Source organism: Carcharhinus amblyrhynchos, chromosome 3 (assembly GCF_965287045.1).
Source record: "Carcharhinus amblyrhynchos chromosome 3, sCarAmb.v2.hapA, whole genome shotgun sequence".
Lineage (NCBI taxonomy): Eukaryota > Metazoa > Chordata > Chondrichthyes > Carcharhiniformes > Carcharhinidae > Carcharhinus > Carcharhinus amblyrhynchos.
Window position 1 is genome coordinate 119,152,938 of NC_137326.1, and position 24,501 is coordinate 119,177,438.

The following is a 24,501-nucleotide window of genomic DNA, read 5'->3' on the forward strand; positions in this document are numbered from 1 at the left end:
GGCTATGATGTTTTCTGCAGGCAAGTAGTCTGCAAACATTCACCAGATGGCATCCGGTAGAAAAACCAGTTACTTAGACAAGAGCGGCATGGTGGCAGAGTTGTTAGCACCGCTGCCTCACAGCGCCAGGGACCCGGGTCCAATTCTGGCCTTGGGTGACTGTCTGTGTGGAGTTTGCACATTCTCCCCGTTTGCGAGGGCTTCCTCCCAAAATCCAAAGATGTGCATGTTTGATGGATTGGCCATGCTAAACTTAGCCTTAGTGTCAGGGGATTAGCAGGGTAAAATAGGTAGGGTTACAGCAATAGGTGCTGGGTGGGATTCTTGTCAGTATAGATTTGATGAGCCCAAGGACCTCCTTCTGCACTGTAGGAATTCTATGAGCGCTGATGTGTATAAAAAGCCTTCAGAAAAGGATGGAGAGAGCAAGTTGGGGTGAGAATCAATTTCTGATTTTAAGTTAAATGTGTGATTTGAATAGATGCACATTGTGAAATGGAAAATTACAAAAAGAGAAAGTCACTCTTTACAGAACTGACACAGTTTGCATGTTGTCAGTGAGTTCTAAAGTAGGCTATTTGCCATAATCTGCTGTTACTTGATATGCATCCTCCAATTGGATTACAATTGGATCAAATTGCTGTCTATGTCCACACAGTATTCCTGGTCCATTCAGAGCAGGAATATGGTTCCGAACAGACAGGTATGGGTTTACATCATGGGAGAGTGCGCAGGATCAGAACATTGCAGTGCACACATTGGCCTGGACCTCTCGCCAGAAGGAAAGGCTCCCTGTTGTGGCAAAAATGGTACAGCATCTGAAAATCCTGTCCCATTCAGAATGCAGCACTTCCCATTATTGTAAAGAGAACAGTTTGTGTTTCGTGCACGTGCGGTTTACAGATGTAGCTGGCCATTTAGATCAATTGCCTCCACTGATGTTGGATTTTGGTGGACAAGGAGTGTGAAAACTGAAGTGTGAAGATTAGACCATGTAAGATTAGGTCTGAACATCATGTATTTGTTTGGATAGCCGGGATACCTCTTTGAAGAGGTAAGATACCCCTCTGCAGAGATGAAATATCCCTTTGAATACAGTCACAGGACAACTTTAGGGGAAGTTAGGTGCCCTTTGGAATTATTAAAAGTAGGCATGAATGTGCATTAAAAGTTCATAAACTTGTATAGTCATTGAAACTGTCAACAGATCTGTCAAAATCAAATATGTGTTGAGAGAACCTATCAAAAGTGGGGGAGACAGTGATGTAGTAATAATATCGCTTGACTGATAATCCAGAAGCCCTAGAGACATGGGTCCAAATCCCACCAGCGCAGAATTTAAATTCAATTATTAAATCTGGAATTATCAAACTAATCTTGGTAATAATGGCCATGAAATTATCATTGTTATAAAAACCCATCTGATTCATTAATGTACTCCAGGGAAGGATATCTGCCATTCTTATCTGATTTGGTCTACATGTGGCTCCAGTCACGCGGCATGTGGTTGACACTTGACTGACCTCTTTAACGGCATAGGAAGCCATTCAATTCAAAGGCAATTAGGGATGCGAAACCAATGCTGGCCCTGCCAGCCATCCCCACATCCCATGAAAGAATAAAAGTGTCAAAAGCTCCTGTCAAATGGAGCTGTCATGCTCTCAAGGCCTTTAAAAGTTCTGCCCTATAAATCTTGAAAGAAATGTCCGGAGCATTAAAGAAAAATGACTGCTTGCTATTTCACTGTTGGCATAAGCCTGGGGACTTTCATTACTTATGACTCATTTCACAATCACCCATTTGCATCATAGGGTACCTGCATTTTCACAGTTTGAATAATACATACAGGAGGTTATAGATACTTCAAAGATGGATTATGAAGTCCGTTGCTTATTGTCATAAGGTTTAAAGAAACGTAAATGTAGGAAATTGGTTTATTATGAATGAGTGTTTATTTCATTCCATCTCAATATGGAATTTGAAGTCTGCACGTGTTGGGAATGTTGGCATGGTGGGCGTGAGGGTAAAGGATGGTGGGTGGGAGCATTGGTTGATGTGAGTTGGCAGAAGCTATAAAGGGCCATAGGGGAATATGTACAGGGACATAGATTGGCATAGAGGATATGGTAGACCACGCGGATGGCCACAGAGGTATCTTCAGGGCTATAAAGGGCCATAGGAGTGGATAACTGGCACAAGATATCATGGATTGTCATGGACAGGACATGGGGAATGTATCAGTTGGGGGTGGGAGCGGGGTGTGGTGTGAGAGGTGAGGGTTGGAGGGATTTTTTTTTTTAAAACTTTGGACAAAAAAGTGCCAGGGCCACGAGGTAGGCCTTCCACCCAGTCTGTCTCTACACATGGCACGATCCAGCAATGCCTGCCCTGACTTTTAACACTGACCCCTTCGATTGAAAATCTGACATCCAAGTAGCCATTTTTGAAAGTCAGGCTCACAGAGCCAAGAATTCTTCTGACTCTGTGCATCCTACTAGCAGACCAAAATCCAGGCCACTGTGTACAAGTTACCCTAAATTATTCTCACGGATTCTTCCAGCAACACATCAAGAGAATCCTGTGCTCAGCAAGTATTCTGTTTCTTCTATAGTTGTGATAGAAGAGGTTTGGTGACAACAGCTTGCACAGTGCACTGAAACTTCACCATAACTCACTTTACAAAGGGCATGACATGGGTGTGCGTCAACAAATCCCGACAACAGCAACAACTAGTAGGGCTTGGGGGAGGGAGGCGAATGGAATGTCAGAGTGTGACCTCAACAGCAGAAAGCAAGGCCAACAGTGGGCTGGAGGGTCTGGGTGGGATGACAGACATGATGTGGAGATGCCAGCGTTGGACTGGGGTAAACACAGTAAGAAGTCTCACAGCACCAGGTTAAAGCCCAACAAGTTTATTTGATAGTAAACCCTCTAGCTTTCGGGGTTTGCCCCTTCGTCAGGTGAGTGAAGAGTTCAGAACTCTTTACTCACCTGACCAAGGGGCAAACCCTGAAAGCTAGTGGGTTTACTATCAAATAAACTTGTTGGGCTTTAACCTGGTGTTGAGAGACTTCTTACTGGGATGACAGACACAGAGAGCCAGAGTCTGACGAATGTTGGACATGTGGGACAGGGGGAAAGAAAAATCATAGCTAGGGAGAGGTAAGACAATGGGGGAATTTAAACACGAGGAAGAGAATTTTGGATTTGGATCTTTGCGATCTGGTGCCCAACAAGAAGTGGTATGATGGGCAAGTAGCAGTTGGTACAGAATAAGATATATACATCAATGTATTGAATGAGGTAATATTCACAGTGATAAAGGCCATCAGGACCAACATCGTATAAATTTAAAAGTCTCAGCCTTGTGTTTAAATTCCTCCATACCTTTACCCTTTCCTATTCCTGTAACATTCCTCATCCCTACAAACCCCATGTTTCTCCAACTATAGTCATTCCTGCCTGTCCCCTTTAATACACCGTCAGTGGCTGTGCCTTCCACTGCCGAGCCAGGACTGCATTGCACCGACTGAGTCAGAACTAAACCATCAATGACGGATTCAGCGATGGATTTGGCAATGGATGGGCTAAAGGTGAGGCGAGTTGCACGATGGTACGCACATGAAATTAGCGAGTCTTTGTGATGAAGAAGATATGAAATCAAAAGTTCAGCTCAGGGTGAAACAGAATATGAGGCTGCATCAGTCTGCTTCAGCCTGAGGCACTGGCTGGAGAGGGGAAAGGGATAATGGCAAAGTAGTTAGTATTGGGATCAGAATCAATAGGTGGAATTTTCCAGTTCTGCTCATCACATGAATCATAATGAGCGGGACAAGAACATGCAAAAGTCCGTTGACTTTAGGCAGGATTTTCCAGTCATGGCCGGAAATTCCCACCCAATATCTTCTCAACATTTAGCTGGTTCAAATAAACAGCCCACCCTGACAAACATAAAAATAGATCTGAACAAGGTAATCCATCCAATCCAATTCTCTTCCCGAGCCTATTGGTGTACTAAGACAGACTTTTGTCCATTTGCAAAGCTAGTAATTCCTGGAGCAGATCGCTGTCTGTGGCCGGGGGCATATAGCTCGAGGGGCCCCACTCCACATCAAGCACGGCTAATCAGGGGTCTCTCCCGATCTTACCGCCAGCCATTAGTGCATTAGAAGGTTTGCAGGTTGACGCATTTCACCTGTTTGACCATGGTAAGAAGTCTCACAACACCAGGTTAGAGTCTAACAGGTTTGTTTGGAATCACAAGTTTTCAGAGCACTGCTCCTTCCTCAGGTGAATGCAATGTTTGACCATGTTATGAAAGCACCTTCCTTGGCCATCAAGTTCTAGGGGCAGTTGAAACTAGAGCTTCTGACTCTAAGGTAGGGATGCTATCACTGTACCACAAGGCCTCCTCAGAAGAGGGTAAAGTTGCCTCTATTTGGTCTCAATATTACCTCTGCCTCAGAAGTACAGCCTCAATCTCCACACCTTTATGTGTTTTTTTTCCAGTGGACATTATTAAATTATAGACATTTCTATGTAATGGACTTACATACACTAAGAACATTGTCTAGTCTATACTGAAGTCTTTACACCTTGAACTTTGAGAACCACCAGAGAAAGGATTCTATTATCAGTATGGGCCGAGTCCAAATCAGCGGTCACAGATGGAAATACTATTAACTCATGCACAAAATACCCTCTATGAAGATTGCTTGAGCCATTTGCTTCCTGAGCTACTATCAACAACAATTCAAAGAACTGACCACAAACAAACCCGCTTGTATCCTGTTGTTCATGCATTCTTTGGGGAAATCAACAAGAGTCACAGCAAATGGTGAGGAGAATAAAGATGGGCACTCACAGATGAATGGCTTGACACTGCTGTGGATGTGCTTGTGCTGCTTGAGACCTGAGGAGGTGGCGAATGTCTTTCCGCATTCTGGACAGGCATGGGCCCGAGCACCGACATGCTGAGAGCGAATGTGTCTCTGTAGATTGCTGGGGTCCGTAAAAACCTGCTGGGGAATAGGAAAGAAATCTGATGCAGGGAGATGAAGCAAACCAGTCTTTAGTTTATGGACATCAAGTACAGCTTTTCACACCAACATGGAGATCAGTTTTGGTTCACACCATTTTATTTTAACACCATCTCATTGAGTTGGCTTCATTTTCATTCTGTATTTAGCATGTTCTCCCTTTCATGCCTGCTTTGCCAGTTGTGAAGACCTTTTACCTGGAGTTGTACAGAAAGGAAAATTTATAATTTTTAAAACATGTCTGTGAAGTCTGTTTGTAAGAATATTCGAAAGGGACCTTTCAGAATTTGCACCAGTTATAAAGGAATCAATTGTAAATTTGGGATAATAATAAACACAGGTCTGTGTGATTTGGCAACTCTTGACCTGAAAGTGATATCAACAGGAAGGAATCTAAAATACAAAAGTCACATGTTGGCAGGCACAAAAGAGCTGGAGGCAGAAAGCGATCAGCATACAGATACAGAAACCCATGGAAGTATTACGTGAGCAGGCTGGAAGGTCTGAAACCCGTAAAGCTACGTGAATAGTTTGGTGGCACTAAACAGCTGGGTGGTTTGCCAGAAGTGCAAATGCCAAAACATTGATATAGCATTTGGGGTGAACGGGATCAAAGGTTATGGGGAGAAAGCAGTATCAGGCTATTGAGTTGGACTGTCAGCCATGATCGTGAAGAATGGTGGAACAGGCTCAAATGGCCTCCTCCTATCTTTAACATCTCTATGCAAGTGGCCAAACCATGAACCAAGGTGTTATTGGTTGGTCAGTCGAACTGGAACTCTGGGGAACTACACATCAGGACTGCTGTGAGCTGAGGGAGAGAGGGTTTGTAGATGTGGTTTTTGCTAATGATTATAGTACTGATGAAACACAAGGTTGAAAGCTATTGTCAGACAGGATAATTAGCCTACCCTGTGTGAATGAAGAATAGCACATTGTGAAACTACATAGTTACGTCACGTGATACATGTCATTTAGAATGGCCAATGCACCTAATCAACATGTCCTTCACATTGTGGGAGGAAACCAGAGCCCCCAGGGGAAACCCACGCAGACACAGGGAAAACATGCAGTCTCCACCAGAAGGTGACCCAAGCCAGGTCTCTGGCACTGTGAGGCAGCAGTACTAACCACTGTGCCACCATTCCAGAAGTGCAAATGCCAAAACATTGATATAGCATTTGGGGTGAATGGGATCAAAGGTTATGGGGAGAAAGCAGGATTAGGCTATTGAGTTGGACTGTCAGCCATGATCGTGAAGAATGGTGGGTTTCCATGAAATATCTTTGTTGGATAGAATATTGAAAGTAAAATTAACCTTTTTATTTCATTATAATTTGTCTGTTAATTCATGTTCAATTTATGTTGGTTCTAACTTGTGCTTAATACAAGTTACAAAATTGAAATCCTGTTGGGAATTTCTTCATTTGGAGATCAATCGGTAGATTTGATTATTTTTGGTTTATAGTTTTCCCCACAGGGATTGTAATGCAATGCAATAGGACCACAAATCCTTAGCTTAAGAAACAGTCTTGGACGTATTTTTTTTAAGTATCAGGTTTCACTTTAAGAACTCATCCAAAAAGTAAGCTTAAATGAAATCAGTCTTAAGCATGAAAACAAAGGCATTTGAGAAAACTGATGAGACATTTACTGTAACATCTAGTCTATCTTCATGCTGAATCCACACTCTCAGAATATAGAATCACAAACTGCATTTTGATGATTTGTTGCTGTGCACTCCCCCTGAGCATTGCCCCCTGCTGGTACAGCAGAATTATCTTTCAAACTTTATTTTGCATTAACTCTCTGAATAAAGGACTAATGTTTTTTTTCAAATACCTACAAGTCTGTGAACGCGCAGGTATAAATCGAAGGATTTGGAACCTGGACTTTACAGCACATTAAACACATTGGGGTAGATGTTGACCTTGTGCGATAACATAAAGCAGGTAATTCTGAGTTGACAATCTGTTTTACATCCCCCTACTGATTTCAATAGAAATAAAAATCTAGAGGGATACAAAACAGACTGCCGACTTGCAAACATCCAACTTGCATTAACACACTGTTGTGAAAGACAAATACTTATCTTGCTGTTTGGAAACTACAGTTCTGAGCAAGCCTTGGGAGTTTACACACTAACTGGCTGCACATGCGAAGGTTGTTGGTTCCAGGTACGCGCTGGCCAGGAAGGGAGTTGCACCTACACAACTAGTGGATTTTCTTGTCTTCGGACTAAAGACTAGCCCTCCACAAAAGTCAAACGGCGCAGAACAGCAGGCCAGGTGACCTGAAGGAGCACTTCTAGGAGGAAGGTGTCCCAAGGAGGATGACACGGGGAGGGGGACAGGGAAAAAGTTTCAAACCAAGAAGGTCCCAAATCAGGGAATGGGTCAGAAAGAGGTCCCAGAAGACAATCCCAAGTAAGGGACTAAGATAGGCATCAGAGATAGGTCCCATTAAGTCAATACAAATGAGACAACATGGTGCACAGTGACACGGAATGGTGGCACAGTGGTTAGTACTGCTGCCTCACAGTGCCAGAGACCGGAGTTCGATTCCTGGCTTGGGTCACCTTCTGGTGGAGACTACGTGTTTTCCCTGTGTCTGCGTGGGTTTCCTCTGGGGGCTCTGGTTTCCTCCCACAGAGTGAAGGACATGTTGATTACGTGCATTGGCCATTCTAAATTCCCCCTCGGTGTACCGGAATAGGGCCAGAGTGTGGCGACTAGGGGAATTCCTCAGTAACTTCACTGCAGTGTTAATGTAAGCCTATTTGTGACTAATAAATAAACTTAAAAAAAAAAGGATTTGAGCAAAACACTCCAACTTGAATTATGGGGAGCAGGTTTGAAGCCAAATAGTTTAAGAGAAGCCCTGCAAATCTGAAGAGGCAGCTGAAGTTTGAGAAACAGTGTAGGAGAACAAACATTAATGTATTTATGATAATTCTTTGGAGGTTTAAATTCTGTTCATCATACCTATTACATGTGTTGTTTGGGTTTTGGTTCAAATGTGCAAATTTGTGGTGTTAAGTTCTTGCAAAGAGTGTGTTAAGCCATTATAAAGAAACTTTCACTGTCCCAGAGCTGTCTGTCTTCTGAGGGGAATAGTGCTACAAAATGTGAATCCTCACCTTGGAATTCAGGAACTAGAAATCATAGAAGCTCTTCAGTACAGAGAGAGGCCATTTGGCCCATTGAGTCTGCACCAACCACAATCCCACCCAGGCCCTACCCATGTCCCTACATATTTTACCCGCTGATCCCTCTAACCTACACTATATTAAGAGGCAATTTTAGCATGGTCAATCAACCTAACCCGCACATCTTTGGACTATGGGAGGAAACCAGAGCACCCGGAGGAAACCCACGCAGACACGAGGAGAATGTGCAAACTCCACACAGATACGTGACCCAAGCCAGGAATCGAACCCAGGACCCTGGAGCTGTGAAGCAGCAGTGCTAACCACTGTGCTACCGTGACGCCCACCCACTACAATTCCTAGTAGGCCAGGGGATTCCTTCACATGCGCAGTTCATTGATTGCAGGCATGCGCTGACTGGGAAAACAGCACATAATCGTACATGTGTCGTTATGGTTTTTATCGTCACCCCTACGCAAATGCAGAGAAGTTAAAAAAAGTGCAAAACAACAACTCAAGTGACCTGAAGAATGACACCATTAGAAGAAAGGTGTCCCAAGGAGGACATGGGGAGCGTAGTGCGGGGAGAAAGTCCCAAACCAAGAAGGGGGTCCCTATTCAGAGACTGGGACTGAAAGAAGTGCCAGAAAAAAGGATCAGGGATAGATCCCATTAAGTCAAGATAAGCTCCAAGAGTAAAATGTTCCAATTTAAAAAAAAAGAGTTGCAGGGAACAGACTTGAAGCAAAGTGGTCTCCATCGAAGCAATGAAGATCTGAAGAAGCACTAAAAGGTTGGTGACTCCTTACTCCAGGCCTCTGGAGCCACGGTGTTCTGCTCGGCATGGCCAAAGGTCTGAAGTTGCGCTTCAAAGATAAACATCCAGTGTACGTGGAGATCCAAGAGGCAAGGCCTTCAAAAGGTGAGATTAAAACCCTGGAAATGTACAATGACTGTGGCTGGTGAGAGCGAAATGTGGGGGAAAGTTCCCAATGAAATTCAAACTTGGAGATTTGGAACCCTCATGAGGACCAAAATAAAAGGGCAAGCGTCAAGGTATCGCCAAATGCTATGGCATTTTGTCAATATTTCATGCCATCATTGAGAGGTGGGGCCTAAACATGCCAGCAAAGCCTGACTGCCTGACTAGAGTAAAAAGGTAGCCCTCCCCCCCCTCCCCCAACCCCACCACATGGGGATCAGAGGCTCTCTTTTCCACCCCCCTCACTGGCAATCAAAGCTAGCCTCTGCTCTGCATGATCACGGTTGCATCTCTCCGTCGCCAGCCACCCTCCTCATGATTGACACCGGCATCACCGTCTCCTTCCCTTTTCCTTTTCCCATTGACAGGGTTGGATTCTGCCACCATCCCATCCTCCCATTTCCCCCACCCCCGCTGCCCACAAACAACCACCACCAGCATCAGACCTTTCCTGCCACCAAGCAATCAATGCCACCAACCCCTTAGCTGCCATATCCATTCTCATCCACGACCACAAATAAATGAATCCCCCCTCATGAAGCTCCCAAAAGGGTCTGTCATGGCAGAATGCCATCTCCCCAGAGATAATTGCATTTCTTGATTCTCTCCAGATTTTAGCCCACATTGCCATGCTCTCTGATGATGAACACCCCCAGAATTCCAGTGAGACTTCTTGTTTTATGGGGTGGCAAGTGTCTGCGTGTGTTGTTGAGAAATCCAAGGAATCAGCTTAGGTTGCATTTGTCATTTACTTTAGAGTGTGGTGTGTTTGTCCACTTCTCGCCAGTTGGTTCACACATATTGCACATGTACCCCTAGCATTACAGCATAATGTTAGACATGGTGAATTGTTTTATCTTAGCAAACTTGTGTGTCTATAAAGATATTACGGAGGTGACTACCCAAATTATTTTCTTTCTGGTGAAATGTGGTTCATTTTCTTTACTCTGTGTTAAACGGTCATCAAAAGACTCCTGTGAATTTGTTCAATAATTTACCCTCATTGTTAAAAAAAAGGTAGAATCTATCAAATCACATTTCACCATGGGATTGGACTTGTCCAAAAGTAACTGGACAACACAGTCAAAATCTACCTCATTTTTGCCTGGGAAATGGTCTTCACTTTTGGATAGAGAAAAGATTTACCCTTAACAATGTTTTTAATACTTCTGCAAGTATTTTATGAATTATAAATGAATACTGAAATGTCACATTTGCATTAAAAATCCAAATCTCTCTGGTACACTGCTGGGATTTTAATGTCTCGCTTGAGGTCAATGGACTTGCCCATTGTCCACCCCTTGCTCACTCTGGGGCAGTAGAATTATGGAGACTCTCTCTTCTTAATCAAATTCCTTTTACAGAATGCGGCATACTTTTTGAATTTCCAACTCTTTTTTTTCCACGCGCCTAAGAGCTATTTAAAATATAAAGCATTGAAATCCTTCACCATACCTTGGCGCAGTTTTCACACTCATAGTGCTTGCCGCTATCGTGTGACATCTGGTGACGAATGAGGTTTGATTTCCAGTTGAAGGCTTTAGGGCACTGGTCACACTTATACTCTCGCTCCTCTGTGTGAGTCAGCAGATGTCTGTCCAAGCTGTTGGGTCAGTAAAAGAGAGCTTGTCATCCTTTTCTCTAGGGGAAAGACACGAGTTATCACTGGCTTCGACTTGTCATCACCCAGAACCAGCATGTGGGAGACCAAAAGCTTTTCACTTCATCACCTTTCTCAGTGTAAAATGGGATACTAGTATTGTAGAATCAAAAAATTATCAAAAATTTACAACACAGAAGGAAGTCACTCATATGAGGAGGGGTGATGGCCTAATAGTATTATCACTAGATTATTAATCCAGAGACTCAGCTAATGTTTTGGCGACCCAGGTTCAAATCTTGCCACAGCAGATGGTGGAAAGTTTTAAAATTTATTAATTAGGCTTACATTTAGTAGGCTTACATTAACACTGCAATGAAGTTGCTGTGGAAATAACAACTCTGCTCCACCCTACAATTTTATACACTTCAATTTAAGTCACCTCTCAACTTCCTCTGTTCCAAGGAAACAACCCAATCTATCCAATCTTTCCCCATGACTAACATTTTCCAGACACAGAAACATCCTCCTAACAAAAAAAAAGACAGAAACACTCAACAGTTCAGGCAGCATCTGTGGAAACAGAAACAGAGTTCATGGCTGGAATTTTCCAGCCCCACAGCTGCCTGCAATGGCTTTTCCCATGGCGGATGAGGTTTTGTTTTAAAAAGTTCATTGGTGGGACATGAGTTTCGCTGGCTGGCCAGCATTTATTGCCCACCCCTAGTTGCCTGAGGGCAGCTGAAAGTCAACCACACTGCTGTGGCTCTGATGTCACCTGTAGACCAGATCAGGTAATGATGGCAGGTTACCTTCCCTAAAGGACATTAGTGAACCAGATGGCTTTTTCCAACAGTCGACAATGGTTTCATGTTTGTCAGTAGAGTGTTAATTCCAGATGTTTTCACTGAATTCAAATTCCACCATCTGCCATGGTTGGATTCGAACCTGGGTCCCCAGGACATCAGCTGAGTTTCTGGATTAATAGTCTAGCAACAAAATCACTAGGCCATTGCCCCGCTCACTAATGGCCATCAGCAGGATCTTCCAGTCCCACCAAAGTCAATGACAATTTGCATGACTCGCCCGTCCTGCAGGAGGGGTTAACTTCAGCGGCATCGGAAGAACCTACCAGCAGGAAAAGGTTAGAAAATTCTGTCCAACATTTCAGGTCAACATGACCTTTATAAATCTCCTTTGCACAATCACATCTTTCTCAAAGTGAACTGTATGCAGTCCTCAAGCAGTGGTCTAACTAGCTTTCTAAATGAAACAAAATCGTTAAAATCAGTTTCTTTCAATTCTTTGCCCTTCAATGGCTTAGCCACCCCTGACGGCTTCCCCTACATCACCAAACATGAGCTTAGATGGTGTAAGAAGATGGGAGTTAGGAGCAGGAGAAGGCCATTTAACCCAATTTGCCACTCAAAAATCTACTTAAGTGGCATTTGATTTTCTTTGCAGTTCTGAGCAAGAATTTGCAAAGTCGTGACAGAAAGATTGAGCAGCTTTGAACTGATCGTGGGACATAATAAAGTTATTCCAGAGACACCATTCCTGCTCCAGTCAGATACAAGTAAAGAGCTACCATCCAGCTTTCTCTAACAGTGTTTATTGGTTTATTCTCCTGGTGAATTCTGCTGAGCAATAAAGGAAGCATTGTATATGTACCACTTTTTAAGACTTCAATTCTAAACAAAAGTAGCTGCTAAGCTGCCAGTCAACTGTTTCCTTGTGACTAGGCCCCACCTGCATCCAGTATGTCAGCAGTGAATGATCTTAGTCCTGCCCAGGCTGCTGATTGACAAGTTGAAAATTTCACATTCCTGTAGCTCTAGGATTCTAGACAGAATTGAAAGTGGATTGTTTTGGCTTAGGGTGCTTCAGAAGCATTTGAAACGTAAATAAAGAAGGGCTTTAATGCCTGGCAGTCAACACCACTGGACTTGCTGTCAAAATACCTACTCCACACATCTTATCAGCAATAGAGAATGTGATTTTAAAAAATAGACTAACTTTCAAACCAATAAGAGGGCAAAATATTTTAAAATACTACGAACGTAATGAAAACCTTCCCAATGATATAATTTACCTACTTCCATCTGTCTATGGCACCTCAATCCTGCCTACCTGACTGCATATTCCCTCTGCGTATGGAATAATTCTAAGATTCAGCCAGTCCAAGAGTGAAGATCTCGTTTCCTGAGCATTTCACAAGCAGTGCTGGCAACACAAACTAGAATGACATAGCTATTTTTATTGAACACAATTGAGAGGTGTCAATGTTTGTTGATATTATCTGGGGGGTCAGAGTTGCGTCACGGGATTGATGTGTAGCGAATTACATTTCCCTCTTAGTTTGCCAGCATCTAGAAGTGGAGTACGTCAAACTAGTTGGCCAAGGACAGCCCTGGGACTCAGGCGATTAGTTTGAATTGCTGTACTCACCTTTGAGCATCTGGATAGATGCCATCACACTCTTTACACTCATGAAGCTCATCGTCCCCGTTCAGCTTTGGTTTGAAGTCTTCATTTACCATGGAGAACGCAGTGGGGGAATTGTTGCAGGTAAACTTCTGGTGGTCCAGTAACTCTGCCTTGCATTCGAAGAGTTTATTGCACTCCACACACCGATACTCACGCTCCTCTGTAACATTGAAACGCCATTTCAGAAACTTGAAACTAGATTCAACTGAACTTTAGGACTTAATGCCTCCAATTAATTATTATCAGTTCTCGATGTGATAAAGTCCATTTCACTGACAACAGAGTCAACCATTCCTCTTAATTAATGACACCACGTGGTGTAACTTTTATATGGCTATTAGTCAATAATCAGTTACTGATGGCCTACAAGTGATAATGAATCTCAGAATCACACAGTTCATGGTCCATATGACCTTCCCACACCTTTCAAAATCCAATTGAAGCTCAGGTTATTATTGAAAAACAACTCTTTGACATTTCAGCTTTGTGCTCTGAAGTCATCAAAAACGAATCGAGTTGTATTGCGTTTTTATTTAGAATTTTTTTTGGGGTGGCATGGTGGTACAGTGGTTGGCACTGCTGCCTCAACGCCAGGGACCTGGGTTCAATTCCGGCCTCGAGTCACTGCCTGTGTGGAGTTTGCACATTCTCCTGGTATCTTCATCAGGTTCGTCCCGCACTTATGCGGGTTAGGTTGATTGCTCAGTTGTCCCTTAGTGTCAGGGGGATTTGCAGGGTAAATACTTGGGCTTTTGGGGATAAGGCCTGGATGGGATTGTTGTCAGTGCAGGCTTGATGGGCCAAATGGCCTCTTCCTGCAATTCTATGAAAATATTTGAGCAGTAGAGCCTGTATAAAATGAAACAAGACATTTTTCTAAACATATTTGGGGTGTTACTGTTGAAATATGTTCACCAGGAAGAAATACTGAAATGCTCCATAGGACTGTTCACCACAGCAATGCGATCCAGAGACGGGTAAGTGCATTAAGATGCCCTTGAGGACCAACAATATGCTTATTGAAGGTTTCGTGCATCTTACCTTTGAACGCTGTCCAACTATAAATTTCACGTACATTTACTGCATACTACGTGAGCCAGATTCTCTGGATGCCTTCACCTGCACCCCCGAACAATTCAATCTAGAGTTTGGAGAGTTGCTTTAAATGAGCATGAAACGCAAGTCAGGCCATTCCTGTCATATTTACAAACTCCATCCTTAAATCTTGGAAGCCCTAAGAGCTTTGGATCATTCTGCAGGCCAATTCTGGAGCATGACAATTTGGAATTCTGCACTGGATGCGAGAGGTCTCAGCTCAAAAGTTATGCCTGATGCCAGAGCTAAATTCTTGGATTCCATGAGAGAGAGAAAACTCATTGACTTTCCCCTGGAGAAGAGGGCCAGTTATTCAGAGTAATTTTCAAGAAAACCATGCCACCCAGCCCTTTTCTTTTTAAATAATAAATTACTGATATTTTCTTTGCCAAGGCATGATTATAAACAGATTTGGGGTTTCAATTCTCTATGCACAAGTGTCTTTGATTGCACAATCTTTTGTTGTCGTTTTTCCTGATCAAAATTGCTATTCTTTCAATGTGCAGTTCCAAAGACATGTTCTTACACAATGAGAAATTAATTTGACTTGCTTCAAAAAAGAGCACGTCTAATAAGAAACGGTGACTTCATGTGGTAACAATGGGAAGGAAGTCAATTTATTATACACAGCTACTTACAAAACAAGCAGTCACTGCCAGGGTCAATGGCTCATGGCCTTTAATATCTCCAAGAAAGTTTGTTATGAAGAAGAGAATAGACCAACTCAGGGTATTATGTCAGCAATGCATGCAAACTGCCAAATGCTCGCTAATTAATCTTCTGTTCATCACTGCTATGGAGGGTATTTAAAATGCAACTGCAGGTACAGGAATAATATTTTAATCCAACTGTATGCAACATCAAAAAGGACATGCAGTACCAGCCGCTGGGAGAACAAAGGAGGAAAGCAGCCACAACTGGCACGAGTGCCATTCTTTTACCATGCAACCTGGGATCATGCCACTCGGGAAGCAAGATGTTCCACTACCGTTAAGTCAAGTCAAAGGTTTTGCTCCTTCAGACACCGTGAGCCCACTTTCAGAGTCACTGGACAGAGAAATTCACCTCAATGCTGACAACAGCAGATGTGACAGTGCCTCCTCTCCCTGTCAACTATACAGAATATTCCAGGCTATTGAAATGAAATCTCTTCACTGCATCTCAAGGAAGAGGTTCAAATTCCAATAAACAGCACAATTCTTCTCTCAAATGCTTTTTTTTTTAAAAACAAGTACTGGCACAAGGATAACACTGAACTACTTATAAAAGCAGAAAAAACATAAGAAATTAAAAATAACAACTCACTTAAATCCCAATAAGTCAACAGGAAGATTTTAATCTTTGGGCAAAACATATGGTTGATCAGCCCCGAGAATCATGAGATCATTGAAGAGCTCATGGTGATCTCTTATAAAACAGGTAACGCATTGACAAAATGTATTATTTGATCATTGCTTTGTGATAAATAGAATGATACATATATGGAAGCCGACCATCCATAAAGACCATAAGACAAAGGAGCAGAATTAGGCCACTCAGCCCAATAAGTCTGCTCCACTATTCAATCATGGCTGATATTTTTCTCATCCCCATAACCCCTGATCCCCTTATTAATCATGAACCTATCCATCTCTGTCTTAAAGACATTCAATGACCTGGCCTCCACAACCTTCTGCAGCAAAGATTCACCACACTCTGGCTGACAAAATTCCTCCTCATCTTTTTAAAGGATCGCCCCTTTAGCCTGAGGTTGGGCCCTCTGGTTCTAGTTTTTCCTCCTACTGGAAACATCCTCTCCACCTCCATTTTATCCAGGCCTCGCTATATCCTGTAAGTTGCAATAAGATCCTCCCTCATCCCTCTAAACTCCAAACTCAAGTCTCAATGTCTCCTGACAAGCATACCAACTTTGCCAAGTTCTAAAAAAAACGCAAAACACGTTACAGACGTCTGCAATCAGTGGAACTATTTTGCAAACACACAATGATAATTCATGCCAATGAATAGCTTTGTTGACTAGAACAGAATGGGGATACATGGAACATCTGTGTGACCCAATTCAGGACATGTGCTCTTGCCTGCTTTGGAGTTATGTTACGACACGCAAAGTGCAGCCAGGCTGGCCACAGTCTGAGGAGTTTGTGACAGTGACGCACTTACTCACCATGTATCTCTGGAGCCATAATATCTTGTGAATAGCCTTCACTCTTCATCAACACTAGCAGCTCCTCCCCAGGGCTAATGTCTCGTATAATTCTGTAAAAGATCTGGATAAAAAAAAATACACAGGTTATACTAAGTGGGGAGCAAAGAATTGAACTGAGTGTTGTAACAAGATCCTGTTACCAAATCACAAGCAGTGATACTCAACTGCTGTGACTTAACTCTTGTCACACACTACCTCTTATGCAGTATTTCAAGTACCCAGAGATAATAACCAGGCGTCAAGCTGAAAATGTAAGACTGATGTTGCCAATCGGCCACTATTATCTACACTCCCTCTCTCCCACACCTGGTTTTCATTTTTGGTGTTGCCAATGGGAATGAAAATGGGAGATGTGTTTCTTGGGTGACTGATTTGCAACATCAGATTTATGTTTGGGTAATACGTTGAAAATCTAGGATAAAAGCAAATTACTGTGGATGCTGGAATCTGAAACCAAAAGAGAAAATGCTGGAAAATCTCAGCAGGTTTGACAACGTCTAGGAGAGAAAAGAGGTGACATTTCAAGTCCAGATGACCCTTTGTCAAAGCTTTGACAAAGGGTCATCTGGACTTGAAACATCAGCTCTTTTCTCTTCTTACAAATGCTGCCAGACATGCTGAGATTTTCCAGCATTTTCTCTTTCGACATTGAAAATCTGTCCTACAAGGCTTCATATCATGACCAAAAAACACAAAAATGGACAGTTTATAGAAATCATAGAAACCCTACAGTACAGAGGCAGGCCATTCAGCCCATCGAGTCTGCACCGACCACAATCCCACCCAGGCCCTACCCCCATATCCTTACATATTTACCCACCAATCCCTCTAACCTATGCCCTTAGTGTCCTGAGATGCCATTTTTTTTTAAGCATGGCCAATCAACCTAACCCGCACATCTTTGGACTGAGAGAGGAAACCAGAGCACCCGGAGGAAACCCACACAGACATGGGGAGAATGTACAAACTCCACACAGACAGTGACCCAAGCTGGGAATTGAACCCAGGTCCCTGGATCTGTGAAGCAGCAGTGCTAACCACTGTGCTACCGTGCCGCCAGTTCTAAATATGTCAAATGCAGAATATTTTAGGATCAAAATGGAGGCATTTGCATTGCACAGGGCAGAATTCCCCTCCTTTTGTGTTTGAGCAGCACGGTGGCTCAGTGGTTGGCACTGCTGTCTCACAGCTCTGGGGACTCGGGTTCGATTCTGGCCTCAGGTGACTGGATGGAGTCTGCACGTTTCCCTGTGTCTGAATGGATTTCCTCTGGGTGCGCCGGTTTCCTCCCACAGTCCGAATGCGCGCAGGTTGGGTGGATAGGCCATGCTAAATTGCCCCTTGCATCAAGGGTAAATACGTGGGCTTACGGGGATAGGGCCTAGGTGGGATTGGTGCCAGTGCAAGCTTGATGGGCCAAATGGCCTCCTTCTGCACTACAGGGATTCTAAGATTGCTTTATATTGATGAGGCCTGCTGTGCAGGATTAGCAGTATCTTCAACTATACAACGATAAAATTGCCTTATGCAATGAGATTTTGCATGTAAAACCTGCCTCAAATAATACAATGAAATATCTTGTGGCATTGTTTATAGCAAGTTGGAGGATACACTAAAATGATTGAAAGGATGAAACAGGGTAAAAAGAAACAGATTGTTTCCAATAGTGCAGGGTGAAGAGCTGAGGTCCACAGATACAGGTTTAAACATGAGGTGTGCAACAGGGCAAAAGAAACAGGCAGTTTTGAGGATGCAAAGTTCCTTCTTAGATTTAGTGGCTGGGGTAAAACAATGGCCCCAATTCTCTGACCTGTTCACAGACCGGTGGGAGTCCCAATGCCCCAGTGAATGGGGCATTGCCGAAAATCAGGATCTGTGACAGGTGTGAGGTCTCTTGGGATTCACCTGACCTGCCTGCTGGCGCCGCTCAGGTTCCCATCCACAGCGGGCAGTAAACCAATAATTGTGCAAACCTGCTCATGTCACCAGTGGGTTTGACAGGCCATTCACCCTGCTGTGGGTATGCCGGCGTTGGACTGGCGTAAACACAATAAAAAGTCTGACAACACCAGGTTTTAATCCAACCGATTTATTTGATAGTAAACGCACAAGCTTTCGGGGTTAGTCCCTTCACCTGACGAAGGGACTAACCCCGAAAGCTTGTGCGTTTACTATCAAATAAATCGGTTGGATTAAAACCTGGTGTTGTCAGACTTTTTACTGTATTCACCCTGCTGGCAGGCCAGAACAGCACTGGGCAGGCTTTACAAATGCAATCCACAAGACATGGCATGAAGAACCTCAGGGGTCCAGGGGAACATCACCAACCCCTCTTTTCTGAGAGGCATGTTCTCTCCCCACCACTCAAATCAGGGGTCACCACACAGGCATGAGGGTGACCTGACCTGACCTGACCACCCCCCAACCTATTCTCCCTTCCCTCACAGACAACACACTCAGCCCCACTTCCCCTTCAGATTCATTCCCTGCCTCAAACCACTACACTCCCCATCCCCAACTCAGCCTCCCTTCAGACCAAGTGCTTTGGCAGTGCCAACGGTGCACTGCCTCCCTGGCACTGACACACTGAGCTGGTGCCTTGGGCTCTGAGGAGGTAGGTCCAGGGGCCATTAACGGGATGCAAATGAGGTTCACGCCAGCATCCAGCAGGTTCGAGCCGCCGTGGTGGACACCAGTGGAAGATCTCACTGCAAAGTGACACTGGCGAGAGACTGATTTCTGGGCCTCCTGCCATATTCTCCACCTTGCCTGCTATCAAACATACCAGCGAGGACTTGGGAGAATTTGGCCCAATCTCAATGTGGGAGATTAGATTAGATAGATGGATGTAAAATGGTAAATTGAAGTAATATGGGAATAGTTGAGTAAATGTTATTAGAAATGTTCACTGGGGGAGGGGTGGGGGGGGTTTAAATCGGTGACATAGAACAGTTAGAACAAATGGCTTGTTTTCATGGTGTGCATTTCTCTGCTTCTGAAGTATCATACAAAGTAAACATAATGTTTATTCGATATAAGTAATACTTCTAAACTACATAGAGAAATAAAAAACGGAACATTCAGTTTCACTCTTTAGGAAAGACTGGAGTTACTCCTGGATTTTGGTGTTTCTATCAGTGTGTTATCTGAATATTCAGAGCCTTGGATTCTCATATACTAACTTCAACAGGAGTTTGCTGAAACAGACACAAGTTCCATGGGAACTCAGCTATGTCAGATGTGGTTTCTGGAGTTACATTTGTGGGGGCTGATCCATCTCCCTGATCCTAAGAACTTAATTGGAAAGGGAGAGAGAGGATGCAGTGAGCAAAGGTTGGAACTCCCTTAGCTGAAAGTTCTGTGCCCTGCCTTTAATTGAGATCCAGCACTGATAAGCCTGGTCTCAACAGGCATATCAGTACTCTTGCCAGTAATGATCTGCTTTGCAGGGCTGCACCATTTGACCTCATGGACATCAGCAGGGTGAGCAGTGCAGACCATGGGCATCTACATTCTCTGCCATCCAGAATCCCAAACTCAATATCTTGCTTACAGATCTTATAAGATGAAGGTGTGGAAACATGTGCAACCTATCACCTTGCTGAAGAATCTCAGCCCAATATATCAACGCAACCTTTATTCTGTCAAATGTGGATAGATCTCATTATTTCCACTCAGAAAACAGATTTCACAATAAATCTTATTTTACACATTTGGTAGTTTCCTGTGTAAAATAGAGCTGCTTAGATCAAGCATGTTACTTAAAAAAAAACACGCCTAAAGCACAGATAAGGAAATCCAATGAATTCTTGGAAAGTGAAGTATTTTATCAGCAAGGATAAGACATCCAGTAACATTTGCAAAGCTGACTCAATCTGGATATGAATGACTTGCCCAGTAATAAATCACACTGCTGTAATTAAAAGGATTAGATTCAACAGGAACTTGCCAACAATATTTTTAGCACATTTTATTGTGTTCATAGAATCCCTACTGTGCAGAAGGAGGCCATTCAGCCCATCGAGCCTGCACTGACCACAATCCCACCCAGGCCCTATTCCCGTAACCCGACATATTTACCCTGGTAATCCCTCTAACACTAGGGTCAATTTAGCATGGCCAATCAACCTAGCCCACACATCTTTGGTCCGTGGGTGGAAACCCATGCAGACAACACGGGGAGAATGTAGAAACTCCACACATACAGTGACCCGAGGCCGGAATCAAACCCAGGTCCCTGGCGCTGTGAAGCCGCAGTGCTAACCACTGTGCCACCCCACCATTTAGTGGTGGCAATTTAGTGGATTTCCTTTAAAAATTAAACACAAAGCTGGAAACAACATCAGTGATATGATCAGGCCATCACAGTATGGTGTATAACATCCACCAGTTTTCCATTACCCCATCGCTCAGCTGGCCAAATTCATCACCTTTTGAAAGTGGTGAAAAGTGCACGATGCAACTGACACTGTCAAAGATAGTGTCCATCACCACACAAACCTGTGCCACGGAGGAGCGGGAGAGCTTTGCTATGGCGCAAGTTTGAAGTAAAGTGGCTGAGTTTGGCTAGTCTTGCCTTTCCTGAAACTCAACGCGCCTCTTTTGCTAGGTTTCTGTCGTTACGTTGGAAATTAAAAAAGTAAAGTTTGTGCATTTCACCACCAGGTGGCTCCTTGCAACCAGTGATCCCTTACCATGTCTGACTGCTGAAATTAAGATGTGGAGATGCCGGCATTGGATTAGGGTAAGCACAGTAAGAAGTCTCAACGCCAGGTTAAAGTCCAACAGGTTTATTTGACAGTCCAAGCCACGAGCTTTCGGAGCGCTGCCCCTTCATATGAAGGGGCAGTACTCCGAAAGCTTGTGCCAACAAATAAACCCGCTGGACTTTTACCTGGTATTATGAGACTTCTTACTGTGCTGAAATTAAGAGCAATAGACTTCTTGAGTCACTTATCCCATGGCCACAAAAATGTGGGTTTAGTTCTATTACAATAGGATCCTTGTAAACTAAGTTAGCATGTTGAATATGTTTAAATCACAGGTAGATAGATTTCTGATCGATAAGGGAATTAAGGGTTATGGAGGAGCAAGCGGATAAGTGGAACTGATGCACTTCAGATCAGCCATTATCTTATAGAATGGCGGGGCAGGCTCGAGGGGCTAGATGGCTTACTCCTGCTCCTATTTCTTACGTTCTTGTGCACCCTATCTCACTATGTCTTTATGATGGGGTAGCACAATGGCAAGCTCTGCTGCCTCTCAGTGTCAGAGACCTGGGTTTGATTCCCAGCTTGGGCCACTGTCTGTATGAAGTTTGCATGTTCTCCCCATGGCTGTGGGGTTTCTTGCGGGTGCTCTGTTTCCTCCCAACAGGGCATCAGTGAACCAAATGGGCTCTTCCCAACAGGTGACAATGGTTTCATGGTCATCGGTAGAATCTTAATTCCAGATTTTTTTTTTACTGATTTCAAATTCTGAAAGACGCATTTGTTAAGTGCACTGACCATGCTAAATTCTCCCTCAGTGTACACGAACAGGCACCAGAGTGTGGTCACTAAGGAATTTTCACAGTAACTTCATTGCAGTGTTAACCTAAGTCTACTTGGGAAGGCAAACAGGAAGGCAGTTTTAATAATATAAAGGGATCTGAGCTTCCATTTAATACAAAAACTTTGAATTCTCTTTTAATTCTCAAAACATTCCATTGTGAATTTGGAACACTTTGTAAAGCTGCTATCTTTTTCAGACCTTTCGATTGCTCGTTGATAGTGTGTTGATGAAATGTGATAATTCAGCAGTGAATGGAGGTGGAAGCACAAAAATGCAGAGTTATGCCAACAACATCAAGCATAAGCAGAAAGTTTCCATTCATTACATCCCTGCACAATTCACAACATTGCTTTGTCAATGAAGAAGTGGCAGATTTTAAATGGATCACTTCTGGCATAACTCCTTTTCATGATGTAGAGACGCCAGTGTTGGACTGGGGTAAACACAGCACGAAGTCTGACAACACCAGATTTAAGTCCAACCAATTTATTTGATAGTAAACCCACAAGCTTTCGGGGTTTGTCCCTTCGTCAGGTGAATGGAGAGTTCTGGCCTCAGACAGCATATAACAGCACAGATAGTTTACAGATAACTCCTCTTCCTCAGGAGAAACTTACACCCTCTCACCTCAGTGTTACACCATCACTCCCACATTTAACTCCATCTGCCACCTACTGTTACTCATACAATTACTTTGTTTGATTTGTCATGTGTATTAGTATATAGTGCAAAGCATTGTTTCTTGCATGTTATGCAAAACAGACTACATAGAGAAGGAAATGAGCGAGTGCAGAATGTAATTTTACAATCATGTAAAAGATCAACTTAATATGCATTGTTAGAGAATTTAATAAAACTTTTTTTTAAAACTTTATATGTTTATTTATTAGTGTCATAGGGAGGCTTACGTTAACACTACAATGAAGTCACCGTGTAAATCTCTTCGTGCCTGTTCGGGTACACAGAGGAAGAATTTAGTTTTGCCAATGCACCTAACTAGCACATCTCTCGGACTGTGGAAGGAAACCGGAGCACCCGTGCTGTGAGTCCGCAGTGCTAATCACTACCCATAGAATGAGAGTAAAAGATAGAATTAGAGGGGATGCTGGGAACAGCTCGCAAGACGTCACCACGCTCTGGCACCGTCTGGGTCCGTGCTAGGTGCTTCAAGAAGACATAGCTGTAGAATCTAACAATACTTTTGTACATTTTGATATCAAAACAAAAAAAAGGGGGAAGACACCTCTCTTGATAGAGTGGAACACGGATCTTGCAATAATGTTAGGCTAGAGATTCGGGGCAGGGGGAAAAATGTGATTTCTTGTCCAATACCCTGAACCATGATCGATAACCGCAGTGAGGATTGTTAAACTGACTAACACAGTTCCAGCCTTCAAGTTCCTGGCCAAACGCTTCAAAATTCACTGAGCTGAAGTTTTCCCTCCCCCTCTCTTGTCAAAACTCGGATATCCTTTGTTTTGCTCAGGTGATGGATGGTGTTGCCCTGTGCATTGCGAGGTAAGAACTGGGGCAAAAAAAAAGGTAGAGAGGAAAATGCCTCCAGGCATCTTACAATAGAGTATCAAACCCTGAAGATAAACAGGTCCACTCAGTACCCAAGGGGTTCATGAAATAATGGTACAGTGGTGTAGTGCTTATGTTGTTGGGTGAATAGTTTAGAGACCTGTGCGAACGAACCCAGAGAACCCAAGTTCAGATCCCACCGTGGCAATCTGAGAGTCTGAATTCAGTTTTAAAAAGCTGGAAATAAAACCTGGTGAAAGTGGCAACGAAGTTGTTGACATTGTGATAAGAATTCAACTGGTTTACTATTGTCCTTTCAGACAGAAAGCTGGCCCACCTTATATGTGACTCCGGTCCATAATCAAAGATTATGACTCTTATTTTCTCTCATAATGACCAAGTAAGCATCTAGATTGGGCAATAAATACCAACCTTGTCACTGATGTCCATCTCCAAGATGGATTTTTTAAAGAACTCTCCCCACACCCAGTATTAAATAGACAAGATTTATATATAATTTACATACGTGCAACAGGTCAGTCGGTCTGCTTTATCAATAGATGCGACTATGCTCACATGTGCTGACAGAGGTAATGAATAACTGCAGACCTTTCAACTTTCCAGGAAGTTAGCTGCGATAATACAAATGGAACTGGAGGACTATTGCTCCTAATGGTTGCTAAACAGGGTCACTTTATTCACAGAGTTCTGTAGGTATGCACAGCTAATAGCACACAGAAGCTAAGCACTTTTCTTTAGGTGGATGATAACTGAGAACAGACATCTCAAATTCCTTCCACTTTTTAGGCAGCTGTGGGTTCAAACCCCAGCCCAGGACTAGAGGACAAAAATCAAAAATTGTCACTT

General features: G+C 43.3%; 1 protein-coding gene across 11 annotated transcripts in view; it reads right to left on the minus strand.

Annotated features, from left to right (window-relative positions):
- Window positions 1–24,501, minus strand: part of mecom (MDS1 and EVI1 complex locus) — a 738,436-nt gene that overhangs the window by 62,852 nt on the left and 651,083 nt on the right. For 8 of the 11 annotated variants that reach the window (XM_080185875.1, XM_080185873.1, XM_080185868.1 and 5 more), the window contains 4 exons: window positions 16,516–16,618; window positions 13,218–13,416; window positions 10,625–10,772; window positions 4,865–5,021 (listed from right to left, as the gene is read on the minus strand). In XM_080185875.1, coding sequence (XP_080042001.1) covers window positions 4,865–5,021; window positions 10,625–10,772; window positions 13,218–13,416; window positions 16,516–16,618 — 607 coding nt within the window. The remainder of the gene's footprint in view (window positions 1–4,864; window positions 5,022–10,624; window positions 10,773–13,217; window positions 13,417–16,515; window positions 16,619–24,501) is intronic. The other 3 variants (XM_080185874.1, XM_080185870.1, XM_080185869.1) reach the window with 1 other exon arrangement.